This window comes from Microcebus murinus, chromosome 27, assembly GCF_040939455.1.
Source record: "Microcebus murinus isolate Inina chromosome 27, M.murinus_Inina_mat1.0, whole genome shotgun sequence".
NCBI classification, from domain to species: Eukaryota; Metazoa; Chordata; class Mammalia; order Primates; family Cheirogaleidae; genus Microcebus; species Microcebus murinus.
The window spans coordinates 6,879,895-6,904,090 of NC_134130.1; the positions used below are offsets into that span (position 1 = coordinate 6,879,895).

The following is a 24,196-nucleotide window of genomic DNA, read 5'->3' on the forward strand; positions in this document are numbered from 1 at the left end:
TAGCACCTCCAGGGAGGCTGTGGATCTCTGCAGTCCTGTCGTCTTGCCAACATGCCAAGCGGCCTGGTGCCATCACCAGAACCGTCTCTGCCAAGCCTGACACCCAGGGAGGCCACAGTAGAAAGCAACCCAGACCAGGATGTGCCAGGGCCTCAAATAAAGCCCTGGCTGACTGTCCCATCGGGACAGCCAGCCTGTTGTGGGGACAGCCCCGTCACAGTCCTAACGCACATCCCTGGAGGGTGGCAGATCTTTTAGAGTACCAGGAAGAGCCTCTGCAGCGACAGCTCCACCCGCAGCTGCAGGCCTTCCTCACGTGGTACTTCAGTGACACCACAGCCACCTGAGATGCCACTAACTCTGCTCATGTCTGGATGCGAGAAACTACTGCAAAGTGCCGAGAGCACAGAGCTGAGCCTGGCCTAGTTTCTGCCCGGGGGCTGGCTCCAGGCCTCAGGAGTGCCAGGCAACCCCTGCCCAGGCAGAGGGACCAGGGCAGAGTTGGCGGCAGCCTGCAGCGTTGGCCTAGTAGTCCTTGCCAGCCTGGTCCGTGCCAGCCTCTGGGGCAGAGTGGCAAGCGCTCCTCAGCCCAGAAGCAGGCTCTGGGCCTGGAAAAAGTCACCACGCTATTTTTAGGCTTCTGGTTTTCCTCTTTGTTTCTTGAGGAACGGAAGGCAGGACTTGAGTGTGCCAACCAGGGCGCCTTGTCAAAGCCACAGGAAGCTGCGAGGAGGGGTTTTTCAAATTTCAGGACACAAGTTCTCGACAAAAAGGGCGATGAAAGGCTGTTTGACTGATGGCAGGGCTGGCCCTGACATAGGCCCTCTCAGAAGCCAAGGGCCGATGCTGGGGCACAGGCTGGCACAGGGGCCGTCACATCCCTGCAGGAGGTCGCTCCAGACACCGTCACCAAGGTCACAATCAATGGCATCATTTTCCTCGAATCCCACTCCCAGCCACATCTCAGGAGCCACTGGCACAACCGTGACACCCTAACCAGCACAAGGGCAGCGCCAGGAGTGCCTCCTGCGTGCCACTCGAGACGGCACCACTCACAGCCGCCTCGCTGACCCCAAACCCAGCAGGCCAGGTACTGCCACTGCCAACGACAAAGACACGGAAAAAGGAAGGAGAAACGACTGCCTAGGGCAGCCCCACCCCCGACACTCCACCCTCCTGCCTCCTTCTCCCCTGTCCTCGCAGCACTTAGAACTGTGTGGCTCTCCCTCCCAGGCGCGTGAAGCCTCAGGGATCCTCCAGCCAGAGTGCAAGCGGACACAGGCACCAGGCTGGCAGAACCACCCAAACGGACTCACCACATGGCCAGCCTGAACGACAGCCAGAAACACCGGAGGACAGATACCAATATGCACCTTCTGCTGCGGGGAGATTCTGGAAGAGCCTTTCGCCAAGAGAAGGGAAGGGCAGCTGGGCCCAAGCCCCACACATGCAAGCTCTGCCACAGCTGGACTCCGAAACAAGCAAACTTCAATCCGTGGCTGGGTCAGTGCCAGAACCCAGGACGAGTGGTCGGCCTCGGCATGTCCACACGGCCCCTGCTGGGGTTTACTGACCCTCGCGCCACCACACCCGTCCTGCCACCACTCACTGCTCCTGTCCCCACAGCTCCTCCTGCTTGGTGAGGAGGGCTCTCTCCCTAGATCCGGGGTTCCCGACAGCCAACCTGCGCTCTCGAGGCTCCTTCTCATTCTGGGGAACCAGAAGCAGTCACCCTCCCGCCCCGACACCCTGGGTCCAGCTCCAGTCAGCACCCCACGCTGTCCCAACAGGGAGAGAAGGGGGCTGTGCAGGACCAGGGGGACCTCAGAGATCCAGTCCCAACTACAGCCCGAGGCACTGGGGTGACAGGCTGCTGAGCAGCATGGAGGTGAGGGACCTGGGCTGACACACTCTGCTGGCCAGGCACATGTGAGGATGTCAGAGCGCACATACCACCTCGCCCACACACCGCCTCGCGCACACCTGGGATGCTGCCCTAGGAGCGGCGCCTGTCGCGGCTGTGTGTGTGGACACGACACTAGCCCTGTTGTCTGAGGGAAATAGCCCAGAGCAGGAAAACGTCCCGAGAGGACGATGGAGGAGCTGCTACTCTTCAAGATCGCCGCCTAAATAAGTAACTGTCTGAATTGGGAGAACCGTCCTTCCTGTTGCTGAAAGAGCAACCCCTTCCCACCCCCAGTGCGTTCCACTGACACTGGTGCCACATGCAGGGCCACACCGCGTAGCTCCCAGGGCAGGGTCATCGGGGGAGCCCGAGCACTCCTGAGACCACGTCACATAAGGGCCGAGAAGGAAGCCGCCTATGCCACGTCTGCCACCTTGTCAGGGGGAGGCTGAAGGCCTCCACGAGGGTGTCAACGAGTGAGAACGAGCAAGCGGAGAAGCCAGGGCCCCCTGGGTGACCCCAAAGCTTCCCCGGAGCCAACGGGCGGACCCATCTCCAAGGCCTCTGTGCCAAAGAACCGCAAGTCCCTTGTCCTTCATGCGCCTTGTGTTCACATGTGCTTGGCGGACACAGAGGCTCCCGCCAGAGGGAAGGGAAGGCGCCAACAGAGGCTCCTAGTGCCAGCCCCACGCAGGAGCCAGGTGGCCCCATGAGATTTGGAAGGAAGTGCCATGTGTCCACATAGCAAAAAGGAGGGGTGAGAGAGAGGAGGAAAGGAGGCTGGCGCTGGCGTCGTAGCCGCGGGCATGGCGCGATGGCACTCACTGTGTATTCTGCATGCTTTTTTCCATACCATTTCATCCACTTCCTGAACTCTCGGTCCATGGTCTGCAGGGGAGAAACCAAAGCCCGTCACAGACCCACCAGCCAGGCCCTCCACATGCCCGCGGCCCACAAGGCCCACGAGGACAGGCTGGACAGACAGGTGGGAGCCCCAGGAGACACATAGCCAGGACGGGCGACGTGGGGCCCATCCAGGTTTCTGACTCTCAGTCAACCAGAATCTACAGCGCACCTCAAACTTAAACCACATTGTGTGGTGGGGAGACCCGACCCCCAAACCTGGGCAGACCCAGGACAACAGGTGCGGGGACAACAGGGAGGCCAGAGCCGCAGCATGGACCACAGTTGGGTGGGGGTCAGGCTGTGGGCCACATCAGCCTAGGAGGCTGCACAGAAGACCCGTGCTGGGGTGGAACCATGTCATCTCTGCCACAGGCCGCTCCAAGCCCGGAGGGCAGAGGGACTCCACCAGGGCTTCCACCTAGACCTGCTGGGAGGCGGGAGGCGCTGCACACACAGGCTTCCCTTGATTTAGCCAAACCTTCCATGCCCAGAAACACCACCACGCAGAACAGAAGCCCACCCTGGGTGCCCACCTCCTCTGAGCAGCCCCCACCTCCGACACACACCCCCGGCCCCCAAGACCGCTCACCTCCGCGTACTTGGCTGGGATGTCCGCTTTCTCGACACCATAGTGATGCTTACAGTTAGTGGCTGCAGCGACCTGGAGTACGACCTGGCCCACACCTTCGATCAGAGAAAGATGCGGCGCATCAGACACCCACGGTGCCCAAGAAAGAGGCTGGGACACCACCCAGGGAGGCCCATGCCAGAGTCAGGGCATGTACAATAGGACACGGCACTGAAGCCAACAAGGAAGCCACAGGATACCCTCTGGGCTCACAACGCCTCTGAAGAGCCAGGCCCAACAGAGCCACGAGGGGGCCTAGCACGTCCTATCTTCTGTGGACACCACGCTATGGCCCCCAAAACTGGAATCTGGTCTTAGTCTAAGGGCCCCGCTTTTCAGACTAAGTCACTGTTCCCGGAGGTACAGCAGCCTGGGGGGCTCCTCAATACCCCAGGTTACCCTCCAGGCCACCACTGCAGTACAAGGCAGATGTCATCACAGCTAACCAGATCCAAGTGCCTCCAGAAAGCTCAACAGGAGCTGGCCAAGGCCCGAGCGGGGCCGGGGGGCAGCAGAAGACCCCGCAAGCCAGAACAGAGCCTCCAACCACAGTATCCACATGGCCAGGTGGTCTAGGCTAGAAGGCAAGGGCCAGGCCAGGAGACTGGTGCCATGGGGGGCAGCAGGGCCTGCACAATCCCCTCTCCTCCTGGGAAGCCAGTCTGCATCTAACGGGACATGCCTGAGCCACTTCACTTTCCACGTTGAATGTGAACCATAAACGTGCTAATTAGAAACACCTGAGACGGGGCCCAGGACACTGAGACCTCATCCAGAAAGGATGAGCCTGAGGAGATGCTACAAAGCCCTGGGGCAACAGGAGTAAGGGGGGGGGGTGTCCCAGGAAGTAACCAGGCCACAGCCCTCTGCCCTGTGAGGACACAGCAGGCAGCACCATCTCAGAAGCTGGGTCCCGGCTCCTGCCAGACACCAACCCTACCAGAGCCCTGGCCGTGGACCTCCACCCCAGAAACTGTGACAATAAATGTCTCCTTTTTACGAATCACCCAGGCTCTAGTGTTCTGTTACAGCAGGGAGGGACTGCAGACACATATGGATCACACGGCTTTGCAAGGCTGTATGGAAAGGTACTGACTTCGGAACTACAGATGTGCATTCTTAATGGCACATGTGTTACCAACTGTCTACTTAACCACTTCGGTACGAGCGTCGACTACAGTCGACAGCCACAGATGAACTCGCACAGCAACTTTAGCCGATAGCCGGGATATGAAGGCGCACAGCCAAGCGTCGACTTTAGCTGACAGCTATGATATGACTTTTCTAATTTTTCATTTATCAAAATAAAATTGTGAACATTGGCCGGGCATGGTGGCTCACGCCTGTAATCCTAGCTCTCTGGGAGGCTGAGGCGGGTGGATTGCTCAAGGTCGGGAGTTCAAAACTAGCCTGAGCAAGAGCGAGACCCTGTCTCTACTATAAATAGAAAGAAATTAATTGGCCAACTGATATATATGTATATAGAAAAAATTAGCCGGGCATGGTGGCGCATCCCTGTAGTCCCAGCTACTTGGGAGGCTGAGGCAGGAGGATCACTTGAGCCCAGGAGTTTGAGGTTGCTGTGAGCTAGGCTGACGCCACAGTACTCACTCTAGCCTGAACAACAAAGTGAGACTCTGTCTCAAAAAAAAAATTGTGAACATTTAAAAATAACGTAATCAAAATATATATGTATATGTTACCTATTCTGATTTACATGACAAGTAAAGCTGCCTGTAAAGTAAAACAAGCTTTCAGTGCTTTAAAGATTTCCTCATCATACAAGAGGAAAACGGATTCCTCATCAATGCACAGCACAAATTATCACATGGACAATGAGTGCCGGCTGTGGGCAAAGTTTTGCAGCTGGTGAGCGCCATACCGAAGTGGTTAAAAAGGGTGTAAACTAAAGACGACGCCTTCGTCACAGTAAACTAAAGATGACGCCTTCGTCACAAAGAAGTCCCCTTCATCCCTGTTCTCGGGCCCCTTCCCTGCACTGAGACAAGATTTCCGCATCTGAGCTCCAGGTTTGGTGTCTAGTGAGGTCCAAGGTGCCCGGGGACAGCTCCAGGATGGCCCCAACAGACACCCCCTCAGCACTGTGACCACCACCGGGTGTGTGGTCAGGAATCAATCAGCCTAACCAGTTCACTGAGTATGAGAGTGTCCGCCATGTGTGAGTCTGCAGACCCTCTGCGGAAGCCCTCAGAGTGAGACGCCCAGAGCCTTGGCCCTGCTCCAGCCGAAACTCCTCCCCAAGATGGCACAGAGGCACTGAGGGTGGCCTGGGAGAGCAAACCCCAGCCACGGGCACCGGCACTCACCGCTTCCCAAGTCCACGAACAGGTCATCCTCAGTCATCTTGATCTCATCGATCATCTGGGCCACCAGGTCGAAGGACGTCTCCCCGTACACCTCAGGCGAGAAGGGCTCATAGTTGTTGAGCTTCTCTGGGTCGGTCACTGAGTGGTTGTAGACCTGTTGCAGGACGTGCCGCAAGAGCCCATTGGACGGCCGAGTGTTCAGCTTCATGGGCTGGGTGGTGCCCTTCCACTGGGGACAAGGAGGGACACGGACACGGACACGTCACACAGGCCACAGACAGCCCCTCCATATTGAGACCTGGGTACTTTCCCCAGTTGGGAAAATGTGTGCACACAAGTGTACATGAGTGAGGGTGTGTGCTCGTGTGTGCACGTGAGCCAGCACATGCACCCTTTCTCAGTTCTAACTTGCAGCTGGTACAGGAGGGGCAGGACAATTCCTTCTGCCTCTTCCTGGCCTGGCAGCCTGCTGGGCACTTGCTGCACAGGTCACTCTCTAACCCGGCACCCACTCTCTGTGAAAGGCTCAGCCTGGGCCGGGGAGCCTGGTCCTGCCCCGGCCTCCCCACTTGCAGGCGAGACCCCCATGCAGCCCCGGCCATACACAACGCATGTGCCTCTTCACTGGACAACAGGGTCTGTGTAGTCTCATAGACTCTGGCATCTCGGCCTCAGAGAGGCCATCTGTCACAAAACATCTATTAGGGAGAAGAAATTAGCCAAGGACCCCAGAAAACACCAGCACTTCTGGCTCCAAAGTTAGGGCACCAAGACGGCCCATCCAGTCCAACAGGTTGGCTGGCCCCGCAGGGGCTCCCTTCTGAGCAAGGCAGCCTGGGGCCTGCTCAGCCGCCCAGAACCCCCAGATCCGAGATATTCCTCTGAGGAGGGCGCTGATGCCCCACAAGGACAGCATATGAGGCTCTGCACACAGCCCCTCCTGGGCCCGTCTGCTCCAACGCTGCTCACCAACACCACGCCCATCAAACTGGTCTGTAGTGATAGGTGGGACACGTGGGGGCCAGGCCTCAGCTCTGCAGGGGGAAGAGGCTGGGCAGACCCCTGTGCACGGGCCATGTCGACCTGAGAGCAAAGCAGGCCTCTGGCCCAGGCAGCAGGGTGGAAGGTGATGCAATGGGATTGTCCCAGGCCCCCCAACGCCATGAGCCACGAGGTCCCCAGCCTGCCTCATGCCTCCTTCAATTGAATTGTCTACTGCCCCCCCTCCAACAGCAACAGAGGGAAAGCTTGTCACCAATGTGCACCCAGGCCAACCTCATCCTAAAAGCTCTAAGGGGCTGCCCTCACTGCCAGCTCAGAGCAGCCCCCTCCCAGCCCCCCCACAGCAAGGGCCTCCAGGAGAATACTCCCCTAATCACAACCCCGCGTGCACAACGCCTGCCCAAGACTCCCACACCAGGGACCCTGCACGTGCCAGCAGGAGCACCACTGTGTCCACAGCACGTTCTGCCCATCTGTCCTTCGTGCGGGGGCCTCACAAGACACTGGCGTGGCCAGAATCAAGGACACTCTGCTCGGGGCCAGCTAAAGGTAGATCTCCACACAATCCCAAGGCAGCTGCTGGCCCCTCACCCCTGCTACCACCCAGGGAACAGGAGCAGGAGCACAGGCGTGTGCAAACACTACAGCTCCCAGGGAGCGGCCTCAGACAGCAAACTGCGGCCAACTCCCACCAAGCAAGCAGCCCCCAGCTCGTGGTCGGCCGAAGATACCCCAGGCCATGCCTGTTGCAACAGCAGTGGTTCTTACCCTACCTGCACATTTGATCCTGGGGTTCTAGAGGGGGGCTGCCAGAGCTCCCATGTGGTGACTTAATGGTCTGGAGGGGTCTGGGGCCAGTACTGTGAAGACCCACCCAGGGGACAGGGACCAGAGGCATGAGTGCGGCCACAGGAGGAGACAGGTCGGGAGAGCAAGGCCACCTACCAGCTGGTGGATGCTGTCGATGGCCCGGTTGTACTTGTCACAGAGCCTCTGCATGCTCTCGAAGCTGGAAAAGACGAGGGAAGACACCAGTCACCAGAAGCTCAGCACAGCATCAGGACCTTCCCAGGGAGGGCACAGCCCCGCACCTGGCAAGGTCAGATGGGGCCAGGTGCCCACGACAGCCACCAACCATCACAACCCTTGGGCAGAAGCCTCATTTCCGACCTGATGAGGGGAAACCCATGGCCAACGTGCACGCACAGGCACCACAGCCTAGACAGACTGAGCTCACAGGTCAAACCCACAGCCGGCCAAGGGCACCCAGCAGGCCTTAGTGTGGAACCAATGCGGGGCCCTCCCTCTCTGCACCCAGCTGAGTGTGGTCAGACCTGGACAGGAACCCTTCCCCTCACCTAGGCCAGGACACCGGGCCAAGGCCATCAGGCCTCTCTCTGCCTGGATGGCTAGAGCTGGGCAGGAGGACAGCCCAGCCCTGCAGGAGGGAGGGAGGCACCGTTGCTTCTATGCATAAAACCTTTTAAAAAGCTCTGACACATCCAAACATATGAGTAATATGTACTAAACACACAAGGAGGAAGTCCAGGGGAACCCCCAGCCGCCCAGCCCCCTCCTTGCCCTACATAACTGGGGCAATTGCTCTGCATGGCTACATTCCCATTTTCCCTTCCTAACAGAAGACTAGTACTCAAAGACTAGGACAAATCCTAGTCTCCTTAAACAGCAGGTGCAGGTGGGCAAGTACAAGAATTCAGAAGCAGCAAACAAGACATTGCCCTGAAATCGAAATCCTGGAAAACGTGAATGAGGTAAATCCACCCGGGTGCTGGGTGCACTGGGGCTTCAGGGCTACTTTGGGCTTGACCCTCTGTTGGAGGCAGTGACCCAAACTCAGGATGACACAGAACGGAGGAGGACTGCCCTGTCCACTTGTAGCCTCTGAAGGGCTGAAAGAGGCATGAGCCTGGAACATCCTCCTTCTTTCACAAAGAAAAACAAAACAATCCCAGGCAGGCATTCCAGAAACGGCCCTGCCCGTCTCCACCCAGAAGACTCTCCTCTGAGAGCTAGGAGATGCTGGGAAGAAATTGCTAGAAGGGGCCAGAGGGCTGAAGACACAGTTACTCACCAAACCTAACTGTGACCTGAATGGGGCTGTGCCCAAGCCTCCCAGGCCAGCACGGTGGCCCGGCTCCGGGCCTGAGCGCTGACTTCTGGCAGTCAGCTGCCTGCTATAAAAAGAGCACTTGCTAACTCGGGTGATTTCACACACAGCAACTCAAGTTTCCACAGTGTGCAGTTTCCAATTATGTCCTCGCTCTGACAGCCTTTGCCAATAGTTGATAAACATTTCCTCCCAAAATAACTTTATGGCAGCTATTGCCAACTCTAAAAGGAAATGTCGGATCGGCTTGTACTATCTAAGAAGAGCTAATAATAGGCTGTGTCCCCGGAGTGGTGAGCCTGTCCCCTGGGGAGGGGCAGCTTGGAAGAGCCCCGCCCACCTTTTGGTGTCATAATCTATCAGCACGTAGTTCTCCATGGCGAGCTTGAGATCCGGGATTTCTTCACAGACCCATCTGGAACAGAAATGCAGAAACAACAATGAATATCATCATTCAGGCTCTGTTTTCCACATTCAACTTTCTTAAACGTTGTTGACTCTCAGTTATAAACACATAAACCCCCATTACTCAACTCTAACCATAAAGCAGAAAAGGGAAGAATTATTTCAGAACAACTAATTGAAAGTTTATGGTGAAATTGTGACTCGCACAGATTTTATGTGGCTCCAAAGTTGAATGATGGTGGCTGTCGGGAGCTGAGTGAACTTATGTTATAGGGTTAGTAAGGAACCAAGGTGGCTCAAAGCTGAGCTGGAAAAGCAATGTATCGACTAGAAACTAAAGAGAACTATTATTTGAAGAATTCGCTAGTCCCAAAACACATGAGAGCTTCTTCAACACACACACTGCAAGGAAGAACGAGACGGAGAGGGACTCCCAGATTAAGAGATGGGAAAACACACCAACTCATCACTCGCGTAAGCCTCACTCAGGTCCCAACACACCCTCAGACAAAAACCACAAAAGGAAGGTCATCAGTATAGGTCTCACAGACAGTAAAAGGAGAACAGGATAGTATGAGACATGGTAAGCCAACAACCCCAACAACTCAGAAGGAATGAGCAAATTCCTTGAAGGTTAAAATTACCAAAATGGACATGAAGAAACGGAAGGTCCTAACAGCCCTACACCTATTAAAGAACTCCATTTCCTTTTTTTATGGAGACAGGATCTTGTTCTGACACCCAGGCTGCAGTGCAGTAGCATCACCACAGCTGACAGCAGCCTCCAACTTCTAGGCTCAAGAGATCCTCCTGCCTCAGTCTCCCAAGTAGCTGGGATGACAAGCACCACCATGCCTGGTTTCCATTTTCCTAATCAAGTTCCTTCCCACAAAGAAAGCTCCAGGCCCAGAGATGGATTCTACCAAACATTTAAGATGTGACACTACCCCACAAAAACTTGCTCAGAGTTTCACAAGGCCAGCACCATCCTGACACCAAACCAGGGAGAGACAAAGGGTTGCAAAGTCATCATTATGAGAAAGGAACATACAGACCAACATCCCTCACGAACACAGACACAAACTCCTTTAAATGTGTTAGTAAGTGGAATTCAGCACACATCGAGGCCCAGAGGGTTCACCCGGGAAGGAAAAGTCGTCTGACATTCTCACATTAATCGCTGAGATATGCTCCTTAGTGGCATAAAGGGAAAACCATGGTGGGGTTGTCACACATGTGGGCACAGATCCCGAGGGCAGGCTGGGTGGAGGAGCACACTGAGAGCACACAGGGACGAAGACCCAGGCGGTGTCTTGGCGTGAGCGTGCCCAGAGGATGCTGACCGTGACCAGTGGGTAGGATGCATGGACAAGTGGTTCTACAGACACCCCTGCCCATGAGCGCCCCTCACGCCCCCCAGCGGGTGCCGGGACTCACCGGATGGTCTCGATGATCTCATGAGCAGCATCGTGATGTTTGTCCTAGAAAGGAAAGGGACAGTTCAGACCTGTCGGGCCATGTGATCTCAGGAGGTGATCCTGGACAACCAGAGGCCACCCTTCCTCCTGGATGGTCCACGCCATCGGCTCTTTTCATTTCCTACTGATGTGGCTCCCAAGCCCATCTCCCAGGCAGGGACCACCAGGGACACTCCGGGACCTGTTCCCAGCATGCTGTGCCCCCAGCAGGGAAGAGGGAACAGGGCCGGATAGAGTCTGCAGCTCCAGTCAGCCTGCTCTCCCTGTGGCCACTGGTCCCTCACCCACACCCCAGCAGTGCAGGCACCTCGCCTGGCCTCCACGTGCCCACTGCGACTCCTCCCTGAGGCCTGTCCAGCCCAGGAGCCATGGCCTAGGAGGCCCCAGTCCATACACACCCAGCACGTGACTGCAAGTGACTGAGCTTCCTGGACCTCTGTTTCCTCATCTGTAAAAACCACAGGGCCAGCACTTGTGGAACACATCATACCCAAAGAACCAGACCCCCTCCCCTGCATAAGGCTCCCATCTGCCCCACTCCCAAGGCCCATGGCCACAGGCAGGTCTGTCACTCTGCAGGGATTGGCGAGCCTGAGTGAACAACCATCAGTTAGAAATAGGGATCACAGCCGGGCATGGTGGCTCACACCTGTAATCCCAGCACTCTGGGAGGCCAAGGCAGGAGAACTGCTTCTGCTCAAGAGTTCAAGACCAGCCTGAAATGCCAGGCGCAGTGACTCACACCTGTAATCATAGCACTCTGGGAGGCCGAGGCGGGCACTGCTCGAGGTCAGGAGTTTGAAACCAGCCTGAGCAAGAGCGAGACCCCGTCTCTACTAAAAATAGAAAGAAATTAATTGGCCAACTAATATATATAGAAAAAATTAGCCGGGCATAGTGGCACATGCCTGTAGTCCCAGCTACTCAGGAGGCTGAGGCAGCAGGATTGCTTGAGCCCAGGAGTTGGAGGTTGCTGTGAGCTAAGCTGATGCCACGGCACTCACTCTAGCCTGGACAACAAAGGGAGACTCTGTCTCAAAAAAAAAAAAAAAAAAAGACCAGCCTGAACAAGAGCAAGACCCCATCTCTAACTAAAAATAGAAAAAATGCTGGGCGCCACGGCCCATGCCTATAGTCCCAGCTACTCAGGAGGCTGAGGCAGGAGGATCACTTGAGCCCAGGAACTGGAGGCTGCAGTGAGCTGTGATGACTGCATTCCAGCCTGGGCGGCACAGGGAGACCCATCTCCAAGGAAAAAAAAGAAACAGAGATAGTTTCCCACCAGTTCACACATGAGCATTTACACGAGGACTACTCTGCTGACAGAACGGAACAGGCGGACAGGAAGAGCAGGGGCTGCAGTTCCCTAGCCCTCACCCCTCATCGGGTGGTAGGACTCCATGCCTAAGCCCCAGTCTGGAGACCACGGCCTGGGGCTTCCTCCCTTTCCCCCTGCCAAGGACCACAGACAACAGCATTTCCCCAGCTACATATGGCAGTACACACGCCCAACCCGTCCCCACCAGGCGGTGCTGGGCCCCCACATTCTCGAACAAGGTATCTACATCTGAGAGACACCAGACAGAGAAGGACACACGGTGAGAAATTCCATTTATATGAAATGTCCAGAATAGGCAAAACCACAGAGACGGGATGTGGATTTGTGGGTGCCAGGGGCGGGGGGGGGGGGGGGGAGGGGGAGTGACTGCTGATGGGGGCAGGGCCTCTTCATGCAGATAAAAATATCCTAAAACTGATTGTGGTGATTATTACACAACTATGTGAATGTACTATAAGCCAGTGAACTGTATACTTTAAAGGGCATGAATTGTACAGTATGTGAATTATGTCTCAAAAAAGCTTACTACATGGGTCAGCCATGCCAGGCAAGGATGGGAACAGCAAGCTCCCTGATGCCCAGCCAGGCCAGAGACACACAGCAGGGGCAGAGACAGAGGCTGGAGGCTCCTGAGCTCCATTTGCTGCTCAAATGTTATGACATGACCTTGTAACAAACTTTTTATTTTACTGTTTTTTCCAGAGACGGGGTCTTGCTGTCTCCCAGGCTGGAGTGCAGTGCTGTCATCACAGCTCACTGCAGCCTCCAGCTCCTGGGCTCAAGCGATCCTCTTGCTCAACCTCCTGAGTAGCTGGGACTACAGGTGCCACCATGTCCAGCTAATTTTTCTGTTTTTCATACAGACAGTGATTTTTCTTATTTTTTATAGAGGCAGGGTCTCAATATATTGCCCAGGCTGATCTCAAACTCCTGGGCTCAAGCAATCCCACCTCAGCTTCCTAAAACTACCGCCCTGGCCAAACTTTCTTTTTTTTTTTTTTTTTTTTTTTGAGACACAGTCTCACTCTGTTGCCCAGGCTAGAGTGCCATGTCATCAGCCTACCTCACAGCAACCTCAAACTCCTGGGCCTAAGTGATCCTTTTGCCTTAGCCTCCCAAGTAGCTGGGACTACAGGCATGCACCATCATGCCTGGCTAATTTTTCCATATATTTTTAGTTGGCCAATTAATTTCTTTCTATTTTTAGTAGAGACAGGGTCTCACTCTTGCTCAGGCTGGTCTCAAACTCCTGACCTTGAGCAATCCTCCCGCCTCGGCCTCTCAGAGTGCTAGGATTACAGGCTTGAGCCACCACACCCGGCTAATTTTTTCTATATATTTTTAGTTAGCCAATTAATTTCTTTCTATTTTTAGTAGAGACGGGGTCTCGCTCTTGCTCAGGCTGGTTTCAAACCCCTGAGCTCAAATGATCAGCCCACCTCAGCCTCCCAGAGTGCTAGGATTAGCAGGCGTGAGCCACCGCACCTGGCCAAAACTTTCATTCTTGATTGCCTTTTTTTTTTTTTTGAAACAGTCTTGCTCTATCACCCCAGGTAGAGTACAGTGGCATCATCATAGCTCACTGCAGCCTCTAACTCCTGCCCTCAAGCAATCCTCCCACCTGGGCCTCCCAGAGTGCTAGGATTATACACAGGGCCTTTGATTGCTTTAAGTCCAGTCACACTAAGTCCACGGTTAAACTAATTAAGGAGGAACTCTTCCGGCAGGCACAAAAGTAACCGATTTATGGTTTTAACACAACCAAATACGGTATAATGACAGCACCTTCGCCACCAGGTCAAAATTAGCAGGAACCCAAAAAGAGAGGCCTTGTGCACAAATAAATAGAAAGCAAAACACACCAGCACAATGGCTCAGGCGGCCTGACCCATTCTCAAGACTGGCTTGGAGGGCAGGCAGGGTGAGACCCTTCGTCCCATCCCAGGAAAGGGCAGCAAGAACCTTGGAGTTACCAGTGGGACCCAGCTGGAAGGCAGAGGCTCACAGGCACTCTTGAGACAGAGGGGAGTTAGGGTCATGGGCGGAGGGCACTGGGGGAGGCCTGCCTGGCCAGGTGGCAAGAGGACGGGCAGCATTCTTGGGGCTCCTTGTCCAAGCATGGTTTAGGAATTCCACATAGCCAGAACCTACCAAGCACAGGCCTCTTCCACATGGAGGTTCATGACCCAAAGACCAGGAGAATTAATCCAACTCCATTTCTGGAATGGGGCCTTGGACAGGTCACTCTGCATCTGCGGCCCAGTATCCCATCTGTTTCTCAGGCCCTGGGGCAGGCCTGGGCTGGAAAGGCACGCTGCGTGCCAGCCCCCTCCCAGACCTCCCATCTCAGTCGGGGTCCAGCAGGCACCGCCCACCCACCTGCCCAGAAAGGAGACATCTCTGCTTGACCCTCAGGGTTCAGAAAAGCCTGGCAGGATCCGCACACGAGAGTTAGACCCCAGGCTCATGGCCCTCGGTGCACACAGCAATGGCCACAACAAGCTACCTCTGGACTCCTGTGTTTGGCGGGAGCAAAAGCTACTACAAAGGTATGTGACAGGGACACAGGGCACACTGCCGGGCTGGGGAACTGCCTCCTGAGCTGTGGGCAGGGCCACTGTCTGTGAGAGGGCAGGAGTGGATGCACAGGGCTGTGGAAAAGGTCAAGCCACCCACGGCGGGTTCTGCATGGCATTCGTGTTAAGAATGACTATTACGTGGCCCCCCAAAATAATGTTACGCTGCAAAGGAGAGCAGAAAAGGGCAAATGACGTTTCTGCAAGTAATCTTTCTCGGGCAGGGGGTGCTGAGTCAACGCTTTAATAGCGCCTTCCCATCCTCATACCTGTGATTCATCTGGCTCCCAGGGAATGTTTTCTGCTCAAACGAAACAGAACTGCGAGAAACACGACCAGGCAATGAATCACCAGGAAGGAGGGCTCGGCTCACGCTGCCCACACTGGGCACCAACTCTGACCTGCGCGGGCCCTGTGACAAAGGAGGTACTAGCAAGACAAAACCACAGCTAAAAATACCCTGCCAGCCAGCCAGCCTCCAGCTCCTGCGGCTTATAACTGAGACAGCAGACAGCCGTGCTAGGTGACAAGGAAAACCCCAAACCCAGGCGAGGCACGGCCCTCTGGCAAATGAGTGCCAATGTAGGAACACCCCTGTCACTGTGGAGAAGCCAGAACCTCCTGAACAGAGGCAGCCTCTGCAAGAAAACTTACCAGGGGACCCGACAGTGGGAGGAAAGGGGTCTCTCCCAGAAGCAGGACACCCCTGCAGGTGAGACGGCAGGCACGGCACCCCCTTCCCACCATCTCGAGCAGCTGACCAGAGACCGGTAGCAAAGCCCAGCGGGACCTTGCTCCAGATGTGGGGTGCTAAGCATTCCTGCGGTCACTGCGCAATGCCCCCTTGGCCCAGCACACTGCATTGTGGTAGTTAGGGAAGGGGGTCTCACAGGGAAGCAGGCTCCAGAGCCGCACTGTCCCAACAGCAGCCAGTGGCCCCACTTCTCTGTACTGTCACCCCACAGTGCCCAGTTGCCAGAGCATCCCTAGACTTGACCCTGAACCCATGTCCCCAAAGGGCCTGGCCCAAGGATGCTGCAAGACCGGAGTGTGCTGTGCAGCTCCAGGGCACAGCTGCAACCGAGGGCTGACAAGACCATTCCCGTGGATTTCCTAACAATAGCCCTAGGACCGCTCGCTGCCCAGCAACCACACGGGTGCCCTCTGTGAGTGCCCAGCAGCTTGCCATGAAGTCACACAGGAGGGAGGCTGGGCACATGGACCAAGAGTTCTCACCACACTCTTCCCGCCCTCATCCAAGGAAAGGCCTCACTACCACAGACCACGCCAAGCTGAGGCCACAGCCACAGATGTAATAGGAGGACAGAAAAGCCCAGGCACTGGTGAGGACTTCGTTTAGTAGCTCAGTCCAGGACTCGCTGCCCCGAGCAGCGAGCCCAGACTCCACCCCGGACCCACGCAGCCAGTCCCACTCCTTCTTGACCCTGGGCACAAGGTTCAACATCAGAACCACACCCCAGGATGAAGGCCAAAGGCCCTACCACCTGGTCCCTCCACATGCAGAATATCACTCAGCTGTGAAAAGGGACAAGGCCCTAAAACACGCCAGTGTGGATGGACCTTTAGGACATCGTGCTCAGTGAGAGACACCAGACACAGAAGGACACAAAGTGTGTCACTCCATTTATATGAAATGTCCAGAACAGGCAGATCCAGACACAGGACGTGGATTCATGGTTGTCAGGGGCTCAGGAGGAGATGGGGAAAGGCTGTTCATGGGGAGGGGGCTTTTTGGAGTGACCAGAATGTTCTAGAAGTAGATACTAGTGACAGCTGCACGATTTACGAATATACTAAAAACCACTGCATTGTACACTTTATTTATTTGTTTATTTTTTTCTGAGACAGAGTCTCATTCTGTTGTCCAGGCTAGAGTGCCCTGGCGTCGGCCTAGCTCACAGCAACCTCAAACTCCTGGGCTCAAGCAATCCTCTTGCCTCAGCCTCCTGAGTAGCTGGGACTACAGGCATGCACCACTATACCCGGCTAATTTTTTCTATATGTTTTTAGTTATCCATCTAATTTCTTTCTATTTTTTTAGTAGAGACAGGGTCTCACTCTTGTTCAGGCTAGTTTCCAACTCCTAAGCTCAAATAATCCTCCTACTTCAGCCTCCCAGAGAGCTAGGATTATGGGTGAGAGCCACCGCACCCAGCCTGCATTATACACTTTAAATGGGTGAATTTTATGACTTGTGAAAAGGCACCAGCAACTCAGGGCCCCACCCTGGGCACACAGCCCTGCCCATCACTCCTCGCTCTCCCCTTGGGGCACTCCCTCTCCCACACCCAGGGTTGGTGCAGCACCACCCACTGAAGCCCAGACAGGAGAGAGGCTGTCTTTCCTGTTGAAGGGTAGAGCTCTGAGGACAGGGGACTCCAGAAACCTCAGCCCCAAGGCAGTGACGCCCATGCCAGGAGCAGGTCAGGGCATGTCTCACTCAATTGAGCAAGAAAAGTTAGCTCTCCATCAGGCCAAGAGAGGCAAGAGGTGACCTCAGTCCCCATGCCCCAGGGCCACTGTTTACAGGCAGGTGTCCCATCTTCTGCTTCCCAGCAGTTTCTAGCCCAGCTGATAAGCCCCCAAAGATGGTATCTCAGTTGCACAAGGTGACCCTCACCCATTATCATCTGTGAAACAAAGAACACTGAGGAGTATCAGTCCCTTATGTGATTTTAATGAGGCATCCTAAGAACTGCCCTGCTCTTTCCTTTGGAATGCCCTCCTAAATGCCTTCGTCCAGACAAAGCTCAGGGCTACTGGGATGTGTCTCAGGCTGCAGCCCCCAAACCTGGCCCCAATAACCTCCTACATACGTCAACCCTGCCTCAGTTTCCTCCTCTAGGTGGACACAGTGCATTGCCTCCAACAGACCTAATAAGAACTGCTGACGTTCAGGGTGAATGTCTTCAGCAAGCCTAAGTTTGGGCCTGAGCTCCTCAGACTTACTCGTCCTCAGTACCCCGAGAGGACATCTGCACATGGAGTACAGGGTGACTCCACCAAGCCTCAGCACTGCTGGCATTCACGGTTCCACACTCTGCTGGGGCCATCCTGAGCATGGTGGGTGCTGAGCAGCGTCCCAGGGCTTCCCCAAGCCCCGGAGGTGAAAACCGCAATATCTCCAGACATCACCATGTGTCCCCTGGGGGCAGAACCAGCCCTGACTACTGTTGGAATCTCTCCCAAGCCAGCCCTTCTGCCATACCCCCAGCCCCAGCACGCTCACCCCGTGAAGTCCTACAGGGCGAGGGGTGAGTCCCTCACCCCAGACCCTGGCCTTGTGGGGACTAGGTGCTGGGACACAATTCCACAGAACAGCCCTCACAGATCACAGCCAAAAGAGCCATCAAATGCAGAAATTCTTACAGGAAAGAAACCTTCCTACCATTCGCAGGCTGCCTTCAAGATTCGGGTCCTCTGGGCCCTCCCCCCAGGCCCCAGACGCAGCCTAGGCTGGATCCACCACTGGTTAGAATTCTGAGAAAAATTGTCAGGTTTTTAAAATTATGTTCACAAAAGTATTAACAAAGTTAACATCATTCACCACGCATAAGCGCCTAGTGGGATTCTAACATGCTTCCTGTGCTCTGTCTCACTCATCCCATAACAGAGGGGACACAACTGTGCCACAGAGATGCAGATTATTCCAATGGCACATGAAGTGGCAGAGCCAGTATTCAAACCTTAACCACTGACCTGTGCTGTGGGCAGGGAGAGGGCCCAAGCACCATATGGCAGGGACCCTGAGAGGTGCTAGAAAACCCCAAAGAATGCAGTGAGTCCCTGGGGCGCACTGAAGGCCACCGTGGGCCCCAGCAGACCAGAGAGGATGGAGCGCAGGTCCCCACCGCGCCAAGCTCCCCAATGCCTCGCTTGGGGGCGGCAGGTGCTCAGTCGACTGGCAGCATCACTCGAAAGACACCCCACACCCTGCCTGCACCCATGGCTGGGACCAGTGGGAATGGTGTGAGGGGAAAGAGGAGGCACAAAGGCGGCTAAGGTATAAAACCACAGGTGAGAGAAGGGAACCGAGGCACAGCATCCGCCCCACTAGGGAGGCCAGGACACACTCCCTAGGCAGGGAGGAGACAGCACTCAGGAAAGAAGGAACGTCAGAAAGAGCGGGGAAGGACTCCTCCTGGGACCCACCACCCGCAAACACAGGAGCACCTGCAGATTCCAGCAAGGAAAGGGGGCCCCAAAATGTTGTGTACCTGCCTGTACAGACATCAACATCAAGGATATAATTATACTTCCTAAGATGCCACCACTGGGGAACTGGGTAAAGGAACAGGTTCTTCCTGTAATCTTAGAACTGGGAGGGTGTGATGCTGTGACATATGCATATGGTCTTTGTCCTCTTATCTCCTAAAATCCTAGGAATCTCCTAAGTGATAAATGTCTTGCCATATGCTAATGAGCTCACTGGTGGCTGCCCACCCAAGTAGCTTCAGGACAGGGCGGGTCACCAATTAGAGTGCTGGGACTCTCAGCCCCACCCCAACCATGGGGAGGGGCAGAAGGTGGAGTAGGTGACCAGTGGCCAGTGTTGTGATCACTCCTGCCCAGGTACTGGAGCTTCCATAAAAGCCCCAGAGGACTAGCTTCTGGGAGCTTCCAGATGGCCAAACTCCAGAGGTGCCTAGAAGGTGGCGCCCAGAGTGGCTCTTCCTCTGTCCCCACCGGTATCCTCTGTCTGTCAAGTCCTTTATCATGAATCAGCCAATGACAGTGTTTCCCTGTGTCCAGTGGGCCACTCAAGGAGGATAACCAAGCCTGAGGCAGGCATGGGACCCCCCCCCCCTTACAGCAGGTAAAAGAACCCGGGGCTCACAACTGGCATCTAAAGCGGGGGCAGTCCTGGAGGCTGAGTCCTCAACCTGTGGCTCGGAACTGAACTGAAGGGCCCAGCTGCTGTCGGCTGCTGAATTGGTTGGCTGCTCGGCCTGTGGTGAAAAGCCCCCAAACATTTGGAATCCCGAGTGCTGATTGTCCAATGAATACCAGAGAAATGCGCTGGCTTACTTCCTACACATCTCCAGTGCTGAGGAATGAGCAGCCCAAGGTATCTGAGCTGTGTGAGGTGTCCAAGGTTTGCCAGGCCCAGAGCTGAGAGCAGGGGCTTCAGTCACCCACACCCAACCAGGGGGCCTGGCAGCGTCACCCTTTCTCTCTAGGTCCCTGGACTCTGTGACACAAAGATCAACGCCTACAGCCAATCACTCACTCACATTACTTTAACATAAGTTCTTGGCAAACAACTTAGAACTGGCTCTCCTTTTCACTGTATGTTCAGGGCAACTTAGAGCCTATGCTCCCAGATGCAGTCTTCAAACTTGGCCCAAATAAAGTCTCTACTTATATTAATTTTGCCCCAGTTTTCTTCTTTTAGGTCAACAGTATAAATCTACAATTATCTCAAAACAAAAGATTTAATTACAAAAAAAGAACATTATCTGGACACAGTGGTGGTGGCGCCTGTAGTCCCAGCTACTAGGGAGGATGAAGTTGGATCACTTGGGCCCAGGAGTTCAAAGCCAACCTGGGCAACAAAGCAGACCCTATCTATTTAAAAAAAAAGAAAAAAAGGGGAAAAAAGAAGAAAAGAGCACCATTCTCAGGGAAAGACCAGGCTGGGGCTCTAGTTCCTGGACAGCCCATCTTGTGTGTTATTATGACCCCGACGTGGAACACCAGGTCTCTCCTGCTATACTCCTTCCCTTACTAAGGCAACTCCTTCAGCCACACAAAATAGTCTAAAGGTTAATCTGCCTCCCCCACAAGCTTGGATTAAGCAGGACACTCATGCACAAGGAGGTCAGCGTCAGAAAATAACTTCTGAGTCACAGCGGGATGGCTCACTCCGCCCCCTCAGCTACTACTCACCCACTAACTGCCGCCCACGGTCAGGCCAGCCTGCGCTCATCAGAGAACAGGGACACTCAGCCAGGGAGGCTCTCTGCCCACCCACAGCTGGGTGAGTCAGGAAGGGGAAGGTCCCACTCCTGGCCCTCTCGGGTTCTTCCCGTCCACCTGCGCCTTTCCCACCAATAGGGCAAGTCTGCCCTGCCTTAGAAGCGCCACCATGCACTGTTCTCAGGAAGCAGTCCCCCCCCAGCTCAAGCCATGTAACAAAAATCACCTTCAGTCCCTTCAATTGCCAAAGGGCAAACCGCGTTTCCAAAGGGCTCATTTCCGAGTGTGGACAGAAGTTTGTTTCCACTTCCTCCTAAACGTGCCCCTCCCCCCAAGAAGCCACCCACAACCTCCCCCAGAGCAAAACTGGCAGCTCTCCCTCAGGGATCTCTCTGTACTCAGCACTTTATCTGCTCAACTCTTTTGTTTATAACCTACCTACCCACATTCCATGAGTTTCTTGAGACTAAGGATGCTGGCAGACTGGCCTCTACACCCCCCATGAACAGGGAAGGTATTCAGTAGGAGCTTTCGGAATAAAACAGGAATAAATGTGCTCCGTCCTTTCAAATGAGTGGTCATCTGAGTACTCTGGCCCTCCAAAATTCTATGCTTCTCAAACAGTCCACATTCCTCACATGGCAATCACAGAATTCTCACCACACATGAATTCCTACAAAGTACTGCCCCCTCATTGTTCCTTATAGGAAGCCAGATTCCTCAATGGGAACGGGAAGTTAGAAGCCGTCACCGTAAGGTTGTAAGAAGGTAGCTGCTGGCTACTCGTGCTAAGAATTCCGCTGGGCCCGCCTGCCTGCTGGCCCAGCACACACTGTCCCCTGCCAAGTGGAGTGCTGGCCAGTGAGGAAAAGGCGCTGGGCAGCTCAGTCCCGCCCGCCACTAGAAAGCTCGCTCCCGCCAGCCCTGGGCAGAGAGAGGGCCTCACTTACAACAGAATGCCAGCCAGTCAGGTCACAAATCCCCAGGCAGGGACAGAGGGGCTGTCTCCATGTGAACTTTCAGTTTAATACTGGGGACAAGGGCAGAGGCAGCTGGCAAGATCACTGCCCAGGGCCCAGATACCAGGCTCCAAGGATTTCTTAACTCTTTCAACACTCAAAAACGACAACTCTTAGGATGGAAAAATGTGAGATGTACACTTACACCAGCCCAGCAGTCCCATTCCGAGAACCTTCCCCAGTGAGGTGACCGCTAAGTTCACAGGAAGACCTGCCAGATGTTTAAGGCAGCTTCGTTCTAATCCCCAGACACGGACACAGCCCACAAGTCCTGTGACCTGCAGGCAAAGGGACAATTGCTGGTCCTCCCTCCAATGGCTTTGACTCAGCAAAATAAAGGGAATAATTTTGAAACCCCCAGCAACATGGGTGAATCTTTGACGCATTCTGAGAGAGTCCCCCAAATCCAAAAGCTACATGCGGCTGAGCCCATTCACCTGACTTTCTGGAAAAAAGCACAACTTTCAGATAAGAATGGATCAGCCAGGAGGTGGGAGGTGACTGAACCGTTGCACCTCTTGTCTGTGACAGTGGTTTAGAGACTTCATGCATTTGTCAAAACTCACACAACTGTGCCCTACAGTGAGCTATACTGTATGACAACTAGAAGAGGAAGAAATAAAAGTTTAAAATGGTGAGAGGTCTTCTACCACTTCCCAGGATGAGCACACAGCAGGGGGGAGGGGAAGCAGCGGCAAGGAAGGGCTTGGAAAGCTTTGAATGTTTGAAGGTAGAAACCGGTAAGCGAGCTAGGGCACCTCTGCTTTCAGTTTCTGTCGTTGGACGTTTCCCCGCCCTGCACCCAGCCCGGCGCACACCAGGAGCTGCCCAACCGGAAAAGCCAGAGCCCCAGGGCCCGACTGGGCAGCCTCTGTGCGCGGGCCGGGCTCGAACAGAGCCTGCGGCCGGGCTAGAAACCCCACCGAACCCTCCAAGTAGCCAGGACCCGGGGCCACGCGCCAGCCCGGGCTATCCGGGCGCTCGTTGCACGCTGACTCCGCCCCCGGACACCACGTTTCCAACAACTGACACATGCCGAGCGCGCGCAGGAGTCCCCGGGCGTGCGGGTTTCCCCCGCCGGGGCCCCCTGCAGGGCTGTCCCTCCCCAAAACGCAGTGTGCACAAAAACAGACGCCCCAAAGTCACCCACCAACAGCGCCTGTTCTGTTTCCCATCCAAAACGTGCTCTGCCCAGCCCGAAAAGTGGACCGAAGGAGTAGGGACACGCGGACGCACGCACACCGCCTCCGCCACGGGCCGACGCCGTGACAGCGACCCCCGGCGCCCCGCGTGGGCTCCTGAAACCATCCGGGGGTCTCCCTTCCAAGTTTCCACCCGGCCTGTCGCTTCCAAGGGTCCCCAGGATCAATGGGACAGCAATTCCTAACTTCCCAGGGTCGGGGCAATCCAAACGCACCCAAGATTAGAGGAACAAAATTTCCTAACTTCCCAGGGTCAGTCCAGTCCCGCCCATTCAAGATTAGCGGGACAAAATTCCTAATTAAAAAAAACAAAGAGCCAGGAGGAAAACGGGGAAGGAACAGGAGAAAGATGTCCCCCAAAATAGCAATAGGAGAGCCCAGCACGCTGACAGCGCCGGGAGCGAGCCGCCAACGGCGCCCGCGGGCAACGGCAGCGCGAACGGACTGGGGGCGCGGAGTCCCGCTCCCGCCCCGCGCGCCGGCTGCCACCCCCCGGGGAACGGCCGCGGGGCCCTGGCGGGGCGCGAACGCGGGTCCCCAACAGCCACTTGGCGGCCCGGCGCGTGCGGCGGAGGGGCCAGGGATCCCGGGACGCGGGGGAGGGGCGGCCCGGAGGCAGGGGGAGGGGAGGCACTCACGTAGACCGGTAGCGGCCACGGGTAGACGGCGGGCTCGGCCCCAACGGGCGACTTGAGCCTCAGCTCGAGCTTCTCCCCCATGTCGGCGAGCGCGGCCGCCGCACCATGCTAGGCGGGCGGTTGGGGGAGGGGCGGGGCCGCCGGCGGGAGGGCGGGCGGAGGAGGGCGGGCGGGAGGGAGGGGCGGGAGGCTGAGGGGAGGGGGCCTGGCCTTGGCCGCCGCCGCCGCCGCCGCCGCCGCGCTCCCGTCCGGCCCCCGGCTCCCTCTTTGTGGTCACAGGCCCGGGGCCTCCAGCGCCGCCGCCATCTTGGGCCGGCGTGAGGCGAGCACAATGAGCCGGGGGTCGGGCGCAACCACTCGCCGCGCGCGCGCGGGGGGGCCCAGCGCGAGGAGCCGGCGCGCGTTCCCCAACCCCGCCCGCGAGCCGCGCGCGGCACCCCCCCGCCGCCCCGCCCCGTGGACTCGCCCGCCCGCTCGGACCCACGCACGCAAGCACGCACGCACGGGCGTCCTCGAGTGCCCTCAGCCGCCCCGCCCACACCCGCCCGCCCCGCCTCCCGAAGCGGGGGACCCGGGGAGATCCTGCGGGTATTGCTGGTTCGAATCTCGCCTCCGGAGGAGGACTCGGCCAGCCGTCCGGCGCACCGCGTAATAAAACCACAAATCCTTGAGCAACGTTAGAGCCGCAATCCAGGCTCCAAC

General features: G+C 56.0%; 1 protein-coding gene across 5 annotated transcripts in view; it reads right to left on the minus strand.

Moving 5' to 3' along the window:
- DOT1L (DOT1 like histone lysine methyltransferase) overlaps positions 1–23,827 on the minus strand; it is a 52,447-nt gene extending 28,620 nt beyond the window's left edge. For 2 of the 5 annotated variants that reach the window (XM_012745681.3, XM_012745676.3), the window contains exons 1-7: positions 23,495–23,827; positions 10,740–10,783; positions 9,238–9,312; positions 7,715–7,778; positions 5,768–5,996; positions 3,402–3,496; positions 2,732–2,794 (exon numbers count right to left, since the gene is read on the minus strand). In XM_012745681.3, the coding sequence (XP_012601135.2) occupies positions 2,732–2,794; positions 3,402–3,496; positions 5,768–5,996; positions 7,715–7,778; positions 9,238–9,312; positions 10,740–10,783; positions 23,495–23,575 (651 nt within the window). In that variant the 5' untranslated portion in view covers positions 23,576–23,827. Of the gene's footprint in view, positions 1–2,731; positions 2,795–3,401; positions 3,498–5,767; positions 5,997–7,714; positions 7,779–9,237; positions 9,313–10,739; positions 10,784–23,494 lie in introns of those variants that run through there. The other 3 variants (XM_075998184.1, XM_075998183.1, XM_075998185.1) reach the window with 2 other exon arrangements.
- Positions 23,828–24,196: the final 369 nt, after the last annotated feature.